Source organism: Panicum hallii, chromosome 1 (assembly GCF_002211085.1).
Source record: "Panicum hallii strain FIL2 chromosome 1, PHallii_v3.1, whole genome shotgun sequence".
NCBI classification, from domain to species: Eukaryota; Viridiplantae; Streptophyta; class Magnoliopsida; order Poales; family Poaceae; genus Panicum; species Panicum hallii.
In genome coordinates this window covers 9,516,869-9,534,880 of record NC_038042.1, presented here as the reverse complement: position 1 = coordinate 9,534,880, position 18,012 = coordinate 9,516,869, and the positions used below count along the sequence as shown (strand labels likewise).

Below are 18,012 nucleotides of genomic sequence, written 5' to 3'. Positions count from 1 at the left end.
ATTGGACTTTTGTACCATGCCGTTAACATCTGACATAACAAGGATCAGATGTGGTACAACGATTCCAACATCAGGTTATTCCTTAATGGCATACAAGAACGCTGATGCAGAGCATTTTATCCTCTGAGCATGAACTTCAAAAACCGATGGTCGAGTATGTTTGTGAGAGAGTTGACACTACTTGATGCTCCATCCATTCTAAATTATAAGTTATTTTACCTTTGTTCTAAGTCAACTTGTCTAATTTTGACCAAGCTCATGGAAAAAATATATTAACATCTACAAACTAGTTTGATATTGTAGATATCTGTATATTTTTCTATAAATTAAAACGACTTACAATTTAGAATGTACGGAATAGCATTGACAGTATCTTTCGTTTTCGAAGTTCACAAGAGGAAGGATGCAGAGTGGAAGTGGAATGCATACAGTACTACATGCATTGCGTTGTATAGAGCCCATGTCAATGTCATACATGTAACATTAATTTAAACCAGACAGCTTCAGCCCATTTGGTGTCTATGTACAGCATCCAGTTCAGACCACATTAGCAAGCACATCACCTGAGGGTTCGTTGTAACAATTACAGGTTGTCTGAGATGAACGTTGTTTAACAACATGGCACGGAAAAGATCACTCTTCTTCAGCGAAAAAGTTGGGTTCTGCTGGCTTCAGCAACAGCCTTGAAGGCACCCTTTCCAGCAAACGTGCCTTTCTGGCGGCACTTCTCCGTAAGACCCGTACCATGTTGCAAGCGAAATGTGCGGCATAGAGCGCTGCACCAAGGCTGCGAGAAGTAGAGCCGTCACTGACAATGGCCGCTTGGAACCTCATCTCCTTTTCGTACAAACTATCCTCCATCTTCTTCCTGCAGTACCTGTGCCAAGCTGCCTGTATGAAGCAAGCAGCCCAGGTCCTCCATTGCTGTGAGTAAAACCTGAAGGTGTGCCGGAGCTGTTTGCTGTGGAGCCTCCGGTACTGGGTGGCCACGAACCTCAAGTGATCAGCCCTTAGAGAGAAACCTTCGACTTCCGACAACGTCTTCACTGTCCTGGTGGAGCTGGGAAGGTTTGAGCCTGATGTGGGATCCAGAGCCCATGTGAGGAGCTCTTCGCCGCAGAAGTCGCCGCCTTTGAGAACATTGGAGTTGAAGAAGCCCATTCTCCCACCATCTGTAGTCATGCTCTCAAGCGTTCCTCTCATGATGAAGAACATCTCATTCACTGGGCCGCCTTCGTGAATGATGCAACTTCCTTCTGTGTACAGCATGGGCTTTAGACGATCACACATGGCGTCCAAGAGCTGGTCATCCATCTTTTCAAACATTGGAACCTGCAAAAGTAATTGGAATTAATGCTAGTCAATTAATTAATGAACAATATGTATTGATGAAAGCACAAAACAGATAGAAAGACATACTAACTCTAAATTGCGTATGAAAATTCTAGATCTCCTTAGAATCCATCTAATAACCTCCATTGGAGTATATATGTATTTCACATGGGAGCTTCCAAAAGTTATTAACTGACATTCAACTTCATAGGGCTAATTATTAATCGAAAGGGAAAACTTCATGGTGTATATATATTAAAAAGGAACAAAACTCCATAGGGTTAATTAATTAAGTAAAGCAAAGCAAATTTTTGAAATTTTCTAAAATACATACAGCAAATTAAACAGATTTAGAAGAGAATCAGCATTACGATGAAAGCACATGACTTTGTTGAATAACTTGATTTTCATATTAACCAAACTGTCCTAAAAAAATTGAAGAGAACAAATTTGTTTGACTGTCTGATCTATGATTTGCTTAGCATAGAGTTCAGATATCAAGATGGGGGGATAGAGTCTCAAGTATTCCTTTTTCCATATATCTCTGGATGGGACAAGAAGCAAATGACGAATCCTTCTGACTATGGATACAACCTAAAGGTATAGGAAAGTACCCTCATGAGAAGTGATAGACAAAGATGACGCTTTACATCTCTCCTAAGATCCTTAGGAAGATTTGTAAGGAGGTCTTCTTCATCAACCCCTTGCGTCTCTTGCCATTTATATTGATCGTGACGCAGTATTCGTTCCTTGATATGCTCAGGAAGTAGTCTGTGTGCCATCCATTGCTGCATGTCACGTCTTTTCAGTCTCATTTCTTCTATATGCCCAGAGGCTGATTGTAAATAGGTCTGCAATAGTTCAACCAAAAAATTTGGAAAAAATGGTCAAGTCACACATCTCCGCTGATTATATAATTCAATTTATGGTTCCTACTTACATAATAAACAATAAGCTCTTGGCCGGCTTGATATATAGCATAAATACACTGAAGTACAAAGCACATGGAAAAATTTTAAGGGTAAATATTATATGATAATTCATATAAAGAAAACTGATTGACATAGCTCGTTGATTTGAGGATTGTAAAAAAAAAGGGCCACTCGAAACCTCTTGAAATTCTTCCAAATGAAGATCTCGAAGTAGACTTTATCCCATGTTATTTTGAAAGAAACCAAGTCGGTACCAGCATCATTCGATTACATGTAACAAACATGCTTACAATGTCCAGCGTAAGGACAGGAGATTCTTTATAAAGATCTTGCGTTGGACCTATATTGAAGACGTGAATGTCAAAGGTTGAGGCTACTAGGAGCAGCAGCATCTCTAGACAGTAGCAAATACAGGCCTATAACATATGAGTTTAAAAATGGCAATATTGTTTTGTGAAGCCGGGATGGTGGTTGTGCCATATGTTTTTCATTTTCAGAGTTTTTAGTCTAACTACTATTTTTTTCAGGTGAATCTATTTCCTCTAGAACATCAATATCCAACTCCAACAGAACTAAGGAAACAAAATCTTCAAGTATATGGGGGGCACTCCCTCTGTTGAAAATGTATAATGTTGTGCCCATCTTGCTATACGGTCTTAAATGTTCAAATTTTACGTTACTATTATCTACGATGTGGTAGTAAAAAAAATATTAAGCTATGACATTGTGAAAGTACTTTTCAGGACAAATATTGTAGTACTTTTGGATAACTCATACAAACAGTTCGTTGTATTTTAGTGGTCAAAGCGGGAGAGGTTTGCTTTTCATTTTTCAAGGGAAATGACTCTGTTGAAGGGATGTTTTCATTTCACATTTGTTGAATCAATTCGAGTTTTGTTTTACAAAAAAACAATACTATAAATCTGCAGGTGCACAATTTGCACCTCCAGAAAAATAAATCCTTGCCACATATTGCCTTATAATAAATTGCCATTTAATGTAACAGGACATATAGCAATAAAATTCTACCAATGCTTAAAACTGTACCTGCACATTACCAATAAGGAGCGCCAATAATACTAAACCTGAAGTTGAGACAAAAACAGCAAACAAATTCTCCCATATGTAAGTGCTTGTTTTCAGGTTTTGACCATAAGAACTGCAATAGAAAAGGCAACACATAAATACAGGACCCAGGGTACTATTCTTTGGTGAGGAAAAAAAATTGTTTCAATTACACACACACCATAGACTTTGTAGCCCCCACCAAAAGCAGTAGAATAATTTTTCGAAGAAACCCGTTGACTGTGAAACATTCTGGAGAACTGGTAGGTAAATTCCAAAGATTGGATCTATATCGGCATCACCGTTTGTTGGGCAAGCATCTTGTAAGAAAGTATTATTTCCATATACAGCACTTCCACAATATAAAGATGCACGATCGCAACCATCCTGGCCATTGCAAGCTTCTCTCCAACAGGTTTCTTCTCGTTGAATGGCAAGAATGTACCAGAGAGCTCCAATGACCTATAAGAAGTCAATGCTTCGGTTATAATATACTACTGTTTTGACCATGCACAATGATATGTGGCAAATTAATTGTATTAAAATGATCTTGAGATTATCCTGTGTGAATCAAGAATGGACAAAAAAAATGACATCGTTTCAGAGATGGAAAGCGCTATTTAAAACTTACACTCTCATATCGACAAATGAATGGAGGACTTACATGACTAGCAAGTATATAAACTAGAAGGTTAAAGGCAGCACCCGGCCATGCTGTGTCCATAACTGTACCAGCTGATCTTGTGATTTGAATGTAGAGCGGTATTATTCGGATCAGTCGAGGCACATATTGACATATGACTATTAGCATTAGTATATTTTTCTCCGTCATAACCTTCAAACCTTGGAGATGGGGTCGCACTAACAGCACAAACACCTGATATCAAACATCAATATCAGCTACAAACTTACAATGTTATAAGACAAGGAATCATTGAAATGAAAATAAATCGTTTGCAATATTCAGTTCTAATTAAGAACAGTGACTTACTCCTATACATGAAAAATCAGTTTTTTCGTGTATCCTAGAAAAACCATCAGGATTACAAGGTTTGCATGATGTAGATACAGAGCCCCACAGTTGAAGGTTAACCAAGTAAAGTGGCATAAAAGGTACCTGAGGGAAGGGCAGAACAGCTAAGAAATCAATCGGAAAATATGTTGTCAAATACCGCTTTGCTATTTCAAATGTGTCCTCAACCAATACACCGCGACCAAACACTCTAGAGGAGGAAGCAGTAAAGCCTGTCCTGAACTGAAAAATTATACGGAGCAAATAGAAGATATCTGTAAGAGAGCGCAGGATACTTGCTATCTTTTCCAATTTATGATCCAGATACAAGCAGCTGTCGTCACCATCAATCGCCGGGGCGTAGAAGAACAGTGAGTCCACAGAAACTGAAATAAGACATGATATCACAAATATCTTGTTCCATGTCTGCAGGAATTGCCCCTGAGGATCAAGAACCCTTCCCTTGGACCTCATTCAGACTGAAGCTTATTTGTTCAGAGTTTCAGAATGCCACGTGTATTACAATCCTCAGCTAGCCGAAGTTGTTAAGACAATGTTATCTGATCCAATACATTGCTCTCATAGTCTGATCTCCAGTCTGTGCATAAAAAATCATTCTGAGCGCAATCCATGCCATACGTTTTCGCAGCGATTCATACTGTGGTGACTTATGAGTTCAACCGGTTGAATTTCATCGAGCTGGCAATGGCATCACACTATCTCCAATGAAGTAGGCTTTCCTCTGAAAAAGATACAAGTTTTAATTCAAGAAAAGGAAACCACCACTGTGCTGATACATGGTAAGCTTGTGTGCGGCGCGCGTCAGCAGTGCAATTTTGAGCCTTGCACCACATATCTATGTTTCATGTCATGTGAGCTATGTAATTTACAATGCGAGGATAGAAGGACAAGCTTTAAGAGCTTACCTCTCTGACTGTGACTGCCACTGGTTACGGCCGTGACGCAGACGCAGTTAATCAGTTCTTGGGTGCGCCATGGCAGCAACAACCTAGCTCTCTGATAAGCAAGAGAACTGGTTTTGTTTTCCCGGCAGCAGTTAAGCAAGAACGCCGGAACGACCGCCGTTAATTGAAAGGGCTCAAAGCTCCCTGCCGGATCGTGAAATCGTGAGGAGGAGGTGGCGGCGGCGCGGCGTCGCGGGCGAGGAGGTGGAGATGGGAACGAGAAGGGTGGAAGGATCGGTGTGGATGTTTACGAGGGTCGAAGAGGTGGCGGAGAAGGCCAAGCGCAGCTGCAAGCTTGGAGAGTCCGCTTGGTCGGGCAAGATGGACTCGATTCAATTGGGTAGCCAAGCCGGTGTGAATAAACTGGGGGGCGTCTCCATGTGACCATGCCATTGAACTGAAAGTCGAGAGAGTTTGGACCGAGTGATCGAAAGAGTTCATTCTATATACCTCCAGACATGCCTCAGCCGTGGCGAGTGGCGACGAGCTGCACGCACTCTTAGTAAGAGCATAGGCAACCGATTATTCGTACCTAGTACTTAAAATAATTTTTTCCCACCCATTAACAGAAATACTAGCTTTTATGATGTTTTTCCGCGTGATGCTTGAAACTTCATCGTCGAACAGACCATATCTATAACAAAAATTCCAGTTTAGTCGTAGTTCTTCGGCGGCAGCCCTCAGCACCTACGGAACTATAACGAAAATAAAACGTGCGTCACATAACAATATCTCATAGTTAAAAAAAGGTACGCCATCAACTCCTCGTATCTGTGATGACCGCGAGTCAACATAGAACCGGTGAGACGCATATAGCATTGGGATCCATAGGCCACATGTGGTGACAGAGGGTCCAGCGTGTCTATGTGGCTGCCACGTGTAGCCCGTCGGTCCACGTGCCAAGCTTGTAGGTTAACTATGTCAACGCGGGTCCATTGGAGAGGTGCGATCCGGGCGTCCACGTGTACAAGTGCGGGCCCAGCAGGGCGATGTGGCTAACATGTGTAACTGTAGGTCCCGGTTGACTAGTCCAACATGTCTACCTGGCAGCCACGTGTGCTAACTGGGACCCGAAGGTCCACGTGTTCAGGATTATGGGTCAAATATGTCAACCCGGGGTCCACTGGAGAGGTGGGATCCGGCCGTCCACGTGTATGTGTGCAGGGCCACCAGGTCGACGTGGCTAACACGTGTAACTGAGGTTCTGGTTAACTGGTCCAAGATGTCTATCTGGCAGTCACATGTGGTGACTAGAATCCGAAGGTCCACGTGTCAAGGTTGTAGGTCAAATATGTCAACATGGAGTCCCCAAAGAGAAGTTGGACCCGGCCATCCACGTGTACGAGTACGGGCTAGCAGGCCGACGTGGCTAACACGTGTAATTATAGGTCCCGGTTGACTGGTCCAAGATGTCTACCCGGCAGCCACGTGTGATGACTAGGATCCAAAGGTCCACATGTCAGACAGAGTTCTGGGTCAAATATGTTAACGCGGGGTCCACTGGTGAGGTGAGACCAAGCCGTCCACGTGTACGAGTGTGGGCCAATAGGCCGTCATGGCTAACACGTGATAATGCGGATCCCGTTGGGTGGGTCTACATGTTGCTTTCCAGATCCAGCGTGTCCACATCGTGGGCATGTATCATGGTGGTACCGCAGCATGGGCCTGTTTCAAAGCCAGGCCCGAAATAAAATTGTTGTGGAGCTGGACTAGATTTGAGTGAGCCACCAGGATCCATTTGATCCGGCTCAGGAAGAGAAAAAGGCCCACTGTGAAAATAGGTATGCCGAACACTCCCTGAAAAGGAGGAAAAATTTTGTTGTTGCACGGGTTCGAATATGGACCAAATCCACTTGCTATCAACCACTACGCTACATAAGTATTTTCACCCAGCCAGGGGCGAAGGTAGGTTCAAATTAGGGGTGCGCATGCACCCATGAAATTTTGCAAAAACAGTGATTAGATATATTTTTTCACCATATATGCATCCCCACAGCTCAATTCCATTCACCACAAGGTAAGTGCATCATTCTTCAATTTGCTCTAGCTTCGCCGCTGCGCCTAGCTCCATACTTGTATCCTCTTTGAGGATCTTACGTTACCCTTAAAAAATAAAAAACTTCAACGTATTTTTTTGGACGTTCTTGTTTAATTTTCTGAACGACTACTCTAAAAGAGTGGTGCTTTTTAATTCCCCCTGTGCCCGACGGTTCTTGTTCCAATAACTATTTTTATATTTTTTAATAATTGTTGCAGCAGACTATCAAAATAAAATTATCGAGAATAGGATAGTTCATTTAGATGAGAGATATGTGTGTTTTGGTAATTTCTAAAAGTAGTTTTTAGGTAATGGGGATTGGATTTATAATCTGCTGGAGCACCTTCAATCACCAAAGCATTTGGTACCAGAGAAAGATGAGTAATTTGTTGGAGATGCTCTTAGTAAGTAAATGCATCTCCTGATTACTTATATTAAAAAATTCTCTCTTCATAGCCAAAAAATTATTTTACATTTTACTAACAGTTACTATAACAAATTATCAAAATCTAATCACCAAAAATAGAGTAGAGGGATAAATCACTTTCATTTAGGTTTAGACGAGAAGAAGATGTATTTTGATAATTAAAAAACTACTTAATAATAGAATTTGATTGGTAATGTGCTAAGTACCTCTGATAAAAAATAGTCTTATAATATTAAACAGAGACGAGTAATTTGCTGGAGATACTCTAATATCCTATCCTTTTATTTAGAAATCTGGATAATCCAAGTGTTTGACCGAAGAGAAACCAGTACTAGCTTAAGTTGAAAGGGTAAAGCTGAAGCTGACAGTATCATTTCGTATGTTTCAAGCCTATTGTAGTTTGATATTAAAAAATTTTATGGTTCGCCCCTGGTTTGGAACTTGGGAAGGGAATGATATCGGTACCTCTACCGTTATATTATATCAAGGAAAAAAAGTGGAGACCTAATAATGGGCTGCCAAAGCTGATAAAGTGGACCTGACAAGCGGCCCATTAGACGTGCTAAGGCTCCAAATTTAGCCCAAAACACGGCCCAATCCGGGAAATGAAAACCCGACACATCAACACCCACACATTTCAGGCCCGCTTTTAAAGCTGGCCCAGTGGATTGATCAGGTCTGAGACTCAGAGGAATACACACAATACCAAAATATATATTACGTATTTACGGCAAAACCATGATTACAAGTGACGGATGCTCTACATCATTTCACAGACCCTTTTTCAGTTCATATCAACCTCTTCCTCTCACAGTTCACATGCGAGCCATCCCAAAATCAACAAACTATTGATCAGTAACATTTACAGAACCATCTGTTTTCGAGATTCACAAGAGGTGAAAATCTGGGATGCTTATAAATACATGCATCTGAATACAGATTTAATATGGTGTGTCCGATAAAAGAATAATAGATACATCGAATTCTGTGATTCAAACCAGATGGCTTTAGACCACCTGGTCTATATATGTACACTTGTGCAGCATCCAATCACGCGAGTTTTGTACCGGTTGGATCATGAATAATGTCTGCTTGTTACAGGGTGCCCCCGAAGACAGGATCACTGATCTTCAACAAAAAAGTTGGGTTCTGCTGGCTTCTGTAATAATCTTACAGGCACTCTTTCCTGCAAACGGGCCTTTCTGGTGGCATTTCTCCGTAAGATCCGCATCATGTTACCAGCAAAACGCGAAGCGTAAAGGGCTGCACCAAGACTAAGCGAAGTAGTGCCATCGCATACAATTGCTGCCTGCAACCGCTTCTCCTTCTCGTATAAAGTCTCTTCAAGCTTCTTTCTGCAGTACCTGTGCCATGCTGCCTGTATGAAGCAAGCCGCCCAGGTTCTCCATTGCTGTGAGTAAAATCTGAAGGTGTGTTGGAGCTGTTTGCTGTGAAGCCTCCTGAATTGGGTGGCAACAAACTTCAAGTCGTCAGCCCTCAAAGCGAAAGCTTCGACTTCAGTCAGCGTCCTCACTGTCCTAGTTGAGCCAGGGAGATTTGATGCTGAAGTGGGGTCAAGGGCCCATGTGAGGAGCTCTTCACCACAGAAGTCACCACCTTTTAGAACATTAGAGTTGAAGAAGCCGGTCTGTCCACCATTTGTTGTTGTACTCTCTAGTGTTCCCCTCATGATGAAGAGCATTTCATTCACAGGGTCACCTTCACGAATGATGCAGCTTCCTTCCGTGTACAGCATGGGCTTTAGACGATCACACATAGCATCCAATAGCTGCTCATCCATGTTTTCAAACATTGGAACCTGCAAACAGAAGGAAAGGGTTAAAGATGGAAATGCTAATAACACAGCATCTGTTGATCAAAGAACAAAATTAAAAGAAAGAAGTATACACGAATCAAGTATAAAATGTATAGGTCCCTCAAGTAACTTAAAATTCTCCATCAGAAGGTCTTTGAAAAGTTATTAACTGCCTTTCAACTTGTTAGGGGTAAATCTAAGCTCAGTGTATTTTATGGCAATTCAGAGTTCAGACACATTTTGAAGGGACCTGACATTCGGGTGCTAGCATGCAACTTTCTAGAACTTAGTTTTCCTACTGCTTAATTTCCTTTAAACAGTTGACGAAGTGTGGCTAGGTTTGCTGAGTTTCAAGAAAAAGAGAACATAAACGGTGAATAAACTAGCAAAAGAGTATCATTTTTCAGAAATTGTCGTTTCAGTCAATATTGGGGGTGTGAATGGATGCCTCTAAGAGTCTCCAGCGACCCTATTTAGCTCAATTACAAGTCCTAGTTTCTCAAAATGTGAAGCGCAAATCCACACCTGAGTCAATATCAATTCAATTACCCAATAACATTATTTAACTGCTTTTTTTTTCTTTCCTCCTCTCTTTAGCATTCAGCATATAAATTGAATCAAGCTCCATTCTAGTTTAGCAATGCTGTAAGAGCAGATGAAGATGATCAAATGATAGGTCAATATTGCCTGTCCATTAGGCAAGACCGCAAGAGTGGTGTAGAACCTTATCACATACATAGTTCAAAGCATCCATTAGGCCTATCCCAAGAAATATATGGGGGCATATGTTTGTATCAACCATTCTGCTTGCTAATACATACATTCCAAGCCAGAGTTGCACTAAAGCCCAGATGAGAACCAACCTGATCCAGAACAGAACCACAGCCACTATCTGCTAACACAATGAATACAAACTCGGCTGGCAGGGGAAAGACCGCCCCTGCAGTATTACAACTGAGAAGGAACCTCAGCCAAGATGGCTGAGAAAACCCCCAAACTCTGGCTTCACCCTATAGGACCGCACCGTAACCTCGGACGACCACAACCCATTGGGCTGGCGACCACTGCAACTGCCCCTGGTAGGAGGGCCCAAACCAACCACAGGTGACACTATTTTTTTAGGTTGCCAGCAAGGGGATTTTTTTGGTGCCACCAAGATTCAAACCCTCATTGGTGTCTCCATCAACTGGGGAGCTTACGACTACACTACAATAGTGTCGGCACCGACTACTTCAATAACTTATGGTTCTTGGAAAATAAAGTTAGGCATATCAGCATATGCATATATAATTATATATCATGACTACATGGCAAGAGGTCAAATATCCAGTCTGTATGGAAACAGTAGATAAACGCTATCTCAAGAAATGTGCTTGGCAGTATCTGTATGTATCCATTTCCGTACACCAAATGATGGGACGTGGAGAGAAGATGAGATAAAAGTTTAAGTACCTTCATCAGAAGCGACAAACAAAGATGTCTCTTTATCTCTCTTCGAAGATCCTTGGGAAGATTTGTAAGAAGGCCCTCTTCATCAACACCTCTTGTTTCTTGCCACCTATATTGTTCATGGCGCATAATCCGGTCCTTAAGATTTTCAGGAAGTAGCCTATGTGCCATCCACTGCTCTGTATCACGCCTTTTCATTCTCATTTCTTCTATACGCACAGAGGCTGACTGTAAATAGGTCTGTAATTCACCAACCATAAAAAAAGAAAATTAGGATAATATGGTACGTATCAACTTAGCTGCCTAGTTAGTAACTAAATAATTAAATTAATAATCCCTGATTCTAACTGAAATAATGAGCTTTTGTCTTTAAAAGTGACACAGTACACTGCAGGATAAATGTTTGGGAAATCAGAGATGCTGATACATAAAGGAAAATGGACTCGTTTAGCTTGTTATTTGTATTGAAATGAAGATCGTTTAAGATCATTAAGAAATGATGATCTAAAAGTTTATGTAAGCTTATTTTATTTTATTTTCAAAGCAACCAAGCCATTACAGGTGTAGTGTCTTGTAATTTTTTTGCTCTTCTTAATGCAATGATGCGTAGTTCTCCTGCTTATTCGAGGAAAAAAACAAGCAATTACAAGCATCAGTTCTGATTAGAGGCACACATGATTGTGGTGTCCACCGTAACGCGAGTAACTCTTGCAATCATACTACAGGGCTTGGCCCCATATCTAGAACTAGAATCACAGTTAATACTTTTCTCGATCTAAATCAGTAACATCAGAGCTAATACAGGTGTAAAGGATATGGAGTTAGCTGTTTGAGGAAAATGTATGGAGTTAGCTGAATGAGGAAAATGTTAATATTGAAGGTAATAAAAGAGAGACTTATCTTTTAAAGAAATAACTTTTATAATGTTTTTTCATTTCCAGTTTTTCCATCAGTGCAGTTCCTTTTTTCTCAAGGTATGTATGTACGGAGCACTTAACTTCATAGAATCATGTAAACACACTGTTCCTGTACAGTCGGTATTGGTTTAATGTGATTTTATCAAGTGAATCCATAGGCAGTTCTATTTCACATATGTGATATGTCCATTCGATCAATTTACTAAAATCAAGTGAATATACATCAACAATATGCCATAAGATTTTAGCGCAATTAATTAAAATTGCAGGCACACAATTTTGGACATCCAAACCATGCTTGACATAGGTTGACCTTTTTAATAGCTAATTAGCTGACACTTAATCCAACAACACATACACGACAAGAAAATGCCATCAATGACCAAAAAAACACTTTGTCTGTACCTGCACATTACCAATAAGTAGTGCAAATAGAACCAAGCCTGATGTTGAGACAAAAACCGCAAACAGATTCTCCAATGTATTAGTGCTTGTGATCATGTTCTGACCAAGAGAGCTGCAATAGATGAATTAATAAACAAATGCAAGTTGAAGAAAAAAAAGCTGGAAGCTAACTTTTTGTAAGCAAACCTTAGATTTTGTAGCCCCCACCAAAAGCAATAGAATAGTTTCTCAAAGAAACTCTTCGAACTTGAAACATTCTTGAGAGCTGGTAGAAAAATTCCAAATGTCGGGTCTGGCTTGGCATTGCCATTTGTTGCGCAAACATTTTGTAAGAAAGCATTATTTCCAAATGTATTAGTCTCACAATATAAAGATGTAGGATGACAGCCAGTCTGATTGCTACATGCTTGTCTCCAACAGGAGTCTAATCGTTGGATTGAAAGCATGTACCAAAGAGCTCCAAAGCCCTGTAATCAGTTGTAGCATCAGTTTGTAATAAACTCACCATGGACAATAAAATTGCGGAAATTAACTGCATTTATCAGGAGGTTAGCCATCTCATCTAGTTATTTGGAGGTGAGCCATATAATGGAGCACTTCATTATATGATGGCAAACTAGGTGGTCTACATATTACATTCTCTAGTATTTGTTTTGCTTCCTGGTTACTGAACGAGTAACTTTTTCCGATGTTGTGCCTTCCCCAATTTGTGACTAGACATGTGTACTTCGTATTATAAGGCAACTGATGCTTGCCACTTTGTTTTTAATAGGTATCCAAATATTTTTACAATCATTTAGTGTAGGCATCTCTAGTTGTTGTATGTTTCAAATTCTTCTCAGATTCAATTTCTGACAGGCAGATTCTGGATCAGAATGCCACCAGAACATGCAAAAATTGTAAGAAGCTCCCATAAGCCTTCGCTCTTTGTCCATAGATACGAATATATGATTAAGGTTTAGAAATTGTCCCCAACCTGGTGAAAGGTGTGGGTGCACACATTGTATTACAGCTTACAACCAAGGCAGAAGATAAGGTTTTAGTGAGCAAGCGCAAATACTAAATAATGTTTTCTTGCTAATAATATGTTAAGGGGACTTACATGACTGGCAAGCATATAAATTATCAGGTTGAAAGCAGCACCAGCCCATGCTGTCTCTGTAAGTATACCAGCAGATCTTGTGATTTGAAGGTAAAGTGGTATTATTCGGAGCAGTCGAGGCACATATTGACATATAATAATAATCAGTAGTACAATTTTTGCCTTCATAATTTCAGAACCTTCAAGACGAGGCAGCACCACCAACACAAATACCTGATAGTGAAAATATCAGAGGTAGTGACAACTACATGGAATTTAAGGATAGCAAGCATCAATAAGTAACAAGGACTTAGGAGAATCAAATCTAAACCGTTTAATGGACAGATCTAAAATTCTAAACTGGAAAACAAAAGCAATCCTATCTATTTTTTCTCGAACAATGCAGGAGAGTTGTGTGTCATTTCACTAAAAAGAGAGAAATATATGTACAGAGGAGAGATCAAAGAGAGCTTTCCCCAACACACCCAACATGAAGGAAATAAGGTTACATTCGCGCAACACTATATATTCTAGGCGACCGCAACCAGCCACCTCGCAAAACAGATTAGCAATCCAGAGCGAGCACCAATGAACGGAGGCAATTCCATCTGAATTGCCAGTTTTTCACTTTGTTGCACACTTGCACCAATGTACATATATGTCATAGTCTTCTAGGCCATTGATGCATTGAAGCTTAGTAAAGTATCCTAAAATAGTACTCCCTCCATACCCTTTTCTTAGGCGCCAGGAGTGGAAAAACGCATACCAAGATGAGAGGATGGGAGCGTGCGCTATATTAATTTCAGAACCGGGTGCCTCATCCGTGCGTATGGTGATTGGCTCAGCTTCCGGATATGAATGCATGCATGTATGCTGAGTGCTTAACTTGCTTCTTGTGATTGGTTCTCTTGTAATCAATGTCAGCCAGCTATAGCAGCTGTATGCCTTGGTAAGCTGGTCTGCCCAACATTTTGGCCAAAATGAAAAACGCTAATATGCCTCACAAATCGGTCCGGAGGGAGTAACAACAGCATTTTCTTGTAGCCTCTCATTATCGTATATGAGTAAACTAGAACTGTAGTGCGTGGATATTATAATTCTACAAGTTTTCATGTATCCTAGCAAAAAAAAAGACAACCGCATGTTGTTAGATACTTCTTCCACTCAAAGTACTCAATGTTTTGGACATGACAAAGTGTCTGATATGTATCTTTGACAACTAATTTCTACTAGAATATATTTATAAAATCTGAAAAACGTTATGAGATTAGGAAAGATTTTCAAGACATATCTACACATATGATTTTTTTTATTACAGACTAACATGTAGCTGAAGTTTCAAAAGTTTGACTGGATCTTTTCCGAAATGTCAAGTATTTGTGACTAGAGGGAGTAACTCAATTATGAAACACTAAGTAGATGGTACGTCATTTACCTGAGGGAGGGGCAGAACAGCTAAGAAATCAACCAGAAAAAATGTTGACATATACCGCTTTGCTATTGCACACATGTCCTCAACCAAGACACCCCGACCAAACACTCTAGAAGAAGGAGCAATAAAGCCCGTCCTGAACTGAAACATTATATGGAGTAAATAGAAGATATCTGTGAAAAAGCGCAAGATACTTGCTGCGGTTTCCAACTTCTTGTCCAAGTGCATGCACTTATTGTCACCATTGATTACCGGGATATACAAGAACAATGGATCCACAAAAACTGCAAAAAGACATGATATCACAAATATCTTGTTCCATCTCTGCAAAAATGGCCCTTGGGGATCAAGAACTCTTGTTTTGCGCTTCCTTTCCTCCGAAGCGGATTTGTTTAGAGTTTCGGAATGTGAAGAGTTCCCTAGGAATGAAAAGGCTCCTGCAGTTCTGCCCTTTAGCAACCCAAAGACGTTATGCCCTTTTTCTGAAACTACCCTATCTGAAACAACAGAAACAGATTGCTCTGATCTCCAGTCCTGAAACCTGGGCATAACAAAAGCAATAGAAAAGGTAGCACTCAGAACATGCAAAATTTCTGCAGACCATAGAATGAATCTGGCACCACACATTTCCACTGAAGCAGGGTTTCCTTCAAACGATGTGAAGTTTTTCTTTCAAAATAAGACAGCAGGTCGCTAAAATGTTTATGATGCAAACTAAACTTGTGGCACTATAATGCAATTTTTCACTACAGTTCTGATGCCATGTAGAATCAGAGGATAAAACAAGAGGCTGACCTCACATATCTATCCTCTCGGCCTGCCATGGCTTCCTTCTAATGCTAGAGGAGAAACAGGGCCAGCAAGGCAGCAACAGCTGACTAAATCTTCAAGTGCAGCATGGATGCATCAACCTCCCTGGAGATCACTGACCACATAAGCGTAAGAACCTTCAAAAGGCATAGAGAGCAAAGCGATCATCAAACTGTGCAGATTCTCATTTAGCAGTAACAGTCTAGTAAGTAAAATGAACAAGAATCCTCAAGCCTAAGCATGATGCCAACAGATGAGCAGCAGATCAAGCACCAAGCGTAAGTAACCAAGGGCAATCCAATGGACAGGTTGGGGAATTCGAAAGCTTATGCTAATAGGAACAGTTTTTGCCTATAACTGAGATGTTAAAGGTGGTGTTCCAATCCCCTCGGCTGGCTTGAGGGAAAGAACAGGCCAACAGCAGAACAAAATCCTGCCCCCCAACCCCCTTCTTTTCCCATCTCTGAACACCTCGAATGGGCTCACGAATTCACCCCCTGGACCGCAGTTCCAGCGCCAAATCGCATTAACAAGACTGTAATCCCCAATCCGTTCGCCAGAGGCAAGCTTGGCTTAGCCGACGCACCGTACCAGGACGCCGAATCCGCGTTCCAAGCATGAGAGTAGCTCTCAGTAAGTAGTCACCGCATCACGACATGCCACAATTCGCAGCTGAGCAGCCCCGGAAGCGGAGCAAAATCCCGCTGCCAGATCACGGCGCGAGCAAAGGCGGAAGCAGCCGGAAGCCGGAACGGATCTGAACCGGACTAAACCGAGAGGCAGCAGGGTAGATCGGGGGTCGGGCCGCAGCGAGAGCAGCAGGCAGCAGGGGCGAGCTTACCAGAGCGAAGGGTCCGGCCGAGGGCGGCGCCGCTGGCCGAGGAGGACGGTGGGGGAGTTCGTGGGGGCGTGGTGGGGTAGCGGATAGTAGTTACGAATTACGAGACGGCGGCGGCGGCGGCGAACGGACAGGAATGGCAAGGTTACCGGCGGTTTTCACGGGCCGGGACGGCTCGTCCGTGCATGACGGGGACACGTTCCTCGCGTGGGTGGGTGTGGGCTCCAGCTCGACCGGTGGCGTCACAATCTTACCATTTACCATTTAAAATATTAAATAAAATTTGTTCATAAAATCTTTTCACATATGATGTTAATTCGGCGAGACGAATTTAATGAGCCTAATTAATCTATAATTTGCTACAGTAACCATCCGCTAATTATGGATTAATATAGTTCGTTAGATTCGTCTCGTGAAATAGAAATTAATCTAGAGGTTCTCCGATTAATTTTATAATTAGACTTTATTTAATGCTTCTAAATGATAAATTTTTTTTAATGTGATAGGGTTAGGGTTAAAGTTTAGCCTCTTTTGAACGAAATACCTCCTAGCTGCCAGCGCAGTCGCCATCAGTCGCTGTCACACAACCGCAATTGGAGGTAAAGAGTTTGAGATTGGAGCTCAGTGGTAAGTTGCAACAGGAGTTCCTGTACTTTGGAAGAAATTACTGCTCGGGAATATTAAAAAGACAAAGCAAAGAATCCAAAGTCAATAGTCAAAAACTCATGCAATACACTTAGTTTTATATATTTAGTTTTATATGAATATATATATATAACAAAATTAACAAACACATGGGCCGCCACATCTTAAAATTAACAAAATTGCACATATCTTTCTATCAAGAAGCACGTCACGAATCATTAACAAAACAATTATTCATAAATACAAGCACGATGTCGATTGTTCTACATATTGTACTGTATTTTATTTTCTTCTCATATAATTTGAGTTAAAATTCATTTATATGATTTTCATATTGCTTTGCTCAATAGATGTTATTGCACTTGTAGGCTAATTAGCATTCCCAAATTAGCTTAGGGGAACAAATAACCAACACCTAAATGATGAAAAACGTGCATACAAAGGCATATGTTATTAGTGAAAAAGGAAAATATAAAAAGCATATTGAATAATATTGAATAAAATATGTATAAAAGTATCAATACATTAGTATTAACTGAATCACAGAAAGATTGATATTTTAATTGAAATTATCTACTTAGGGCAATATTATATGATGCATGCTTCTTCTCAAAGATTGTTAGATAGATTTCGCAAAAAAGTTGTTAAACAACATTAAAAATTCAAAACTGATAAAAGGAAGAAAATAATTGGATAGCTTTTATATCTACGATAAAGTCCTATGTCACTTTTTTTGTGCTTTTTGTTCTTTGCTAAGCTTAATTTTAGATCAAAATGCATGGTTATTTGATGAAAGAAATGTCTATTTATCGTAGAATTTGGTGAATAAACGACATTAAGAAAAAAAT

At 40.6% G+C, this 18,012-nt stretch overlaps 2 protein-coding genes across 4 annotated transcripts; both read right to left on the bottom strand.

Moving 5' to 3' along the window:
• Positions 1 to 633: 633 nt before the first annotated feature.
• On the bottom strand, positions 634 to 4,815 carry LOC112895708 (cyclic nucleotide-gated ion channel 1-like). Its single transcript, XM_025963699.1, has 7 exons — positions 4,670 to 4,815; positions 4,447 to 4,552; positions 3,994 to 4,206; positions 3,511 to 3,791; positions 3,312 to 3,423; positions 1,947 to 2,183; positions 634 to 1,332 (listed from the first exon to the last, which is right to left on the bottom strand). Exons 1-7 carry the CDS (start codon positions 4,813 to 4,815, stop codon positions 634 to 636), a joined length of 1,794 nt encoding a protein of 597 aa, XP_025819484.1.
• Positions 4,816 to 8,591: 3,776 nt separating this feature from the next.
• LOC112886176 (cyclic nucleotide-gated ion channel 1-like) lies at positions 8,592 to 16,687 on the bottom strand. Of its 3 annotated transcripts, none has more exons than XM_025951990.1 (8): positions 16,523 to 16,687; positions 15,667 to 15,818; positions 14,875 to 15,412; positions 13,461 to 13,673; positions 12,545 to 12,825; positions 12,359 to 12,470; positions 11,040 to 11,276; positions 8,592 to 9,590 (listed from the first exon to the last, which is right to left on the bottom strand). In XM_025951990.1, the coding sequence occupies exons 2-8, from the start codon at positions 15,693 to 15,695 to the stop codon at positions 8,892 to 8,894; spliced, it is 2,109 nt and encodes a 702-aa protein (XP_025807775.1). In that variant the 5' UTR covers positions 15,696 to 15,818; positions 16,523 to 16,687; the 3' UTR covers positions 8,592 to 8,891. The 3 variants fall into 3 exon arrangements, with proteins under 3 accessions (XP_025807775.1, XP_025807791.1, XP_025807783.1); XM_025952006.1 differs by having other exon boundaries at positions 15,667 to 15,796; XM_025951998.1 differs by having other exon boundaries at positions 15,667 to 15,786.
• Between the last annotated feature and the right edge of the window lie 1,325 nt (positions 16,688 to 18,012).

Excerpts from the sequence above, each read along its gene's own strand:
- LOC112895708 (XM_025963699.1), bottom strand. The coding sequence starts at position 4,815 with ATGAGGTCCAAGGGAAGGGTTCTTGATCCTCAGGGGCAATTCCTGCAG. Across the intron at positions 2,184-3,311 it reads TCCTTATTGGTAATGTGCAG|ACCTATTTACAATCAGCCTC; the intron begins GTACAGTTTTAA and ends GAACTATTGCAG. Across the intron at positions 1,333-1,946 it reads GTCTATCACTTCTCATGAGG|GTTCCAATGTTTGAAAAGAT; the intron begins GTACTTTCCTAT and ends TTACTTTTGCAG.
- LOC112886176 (XM_025951990.1), bottom strand. The coding sequence starts at position 15,695 with ATGGCAGGCCGAGAGGATAGATATGTGAG. Across the intron at positions 15,413-15,666 it reads CGAGAGGATAGATATGTGAG|GTTTCAGGACTGGAGATCAG; the intron begins GTCAGCCTCTTG and ends TGTTATGCCCAG. Across the intron at positions 12,471-12,544 it reads TGGGGGCTACAAAATCTAAG|CTCTCTTGGTCAGAACATGA; the intron begins GTTTGCTTACAA and ends CATCTATTGCAG.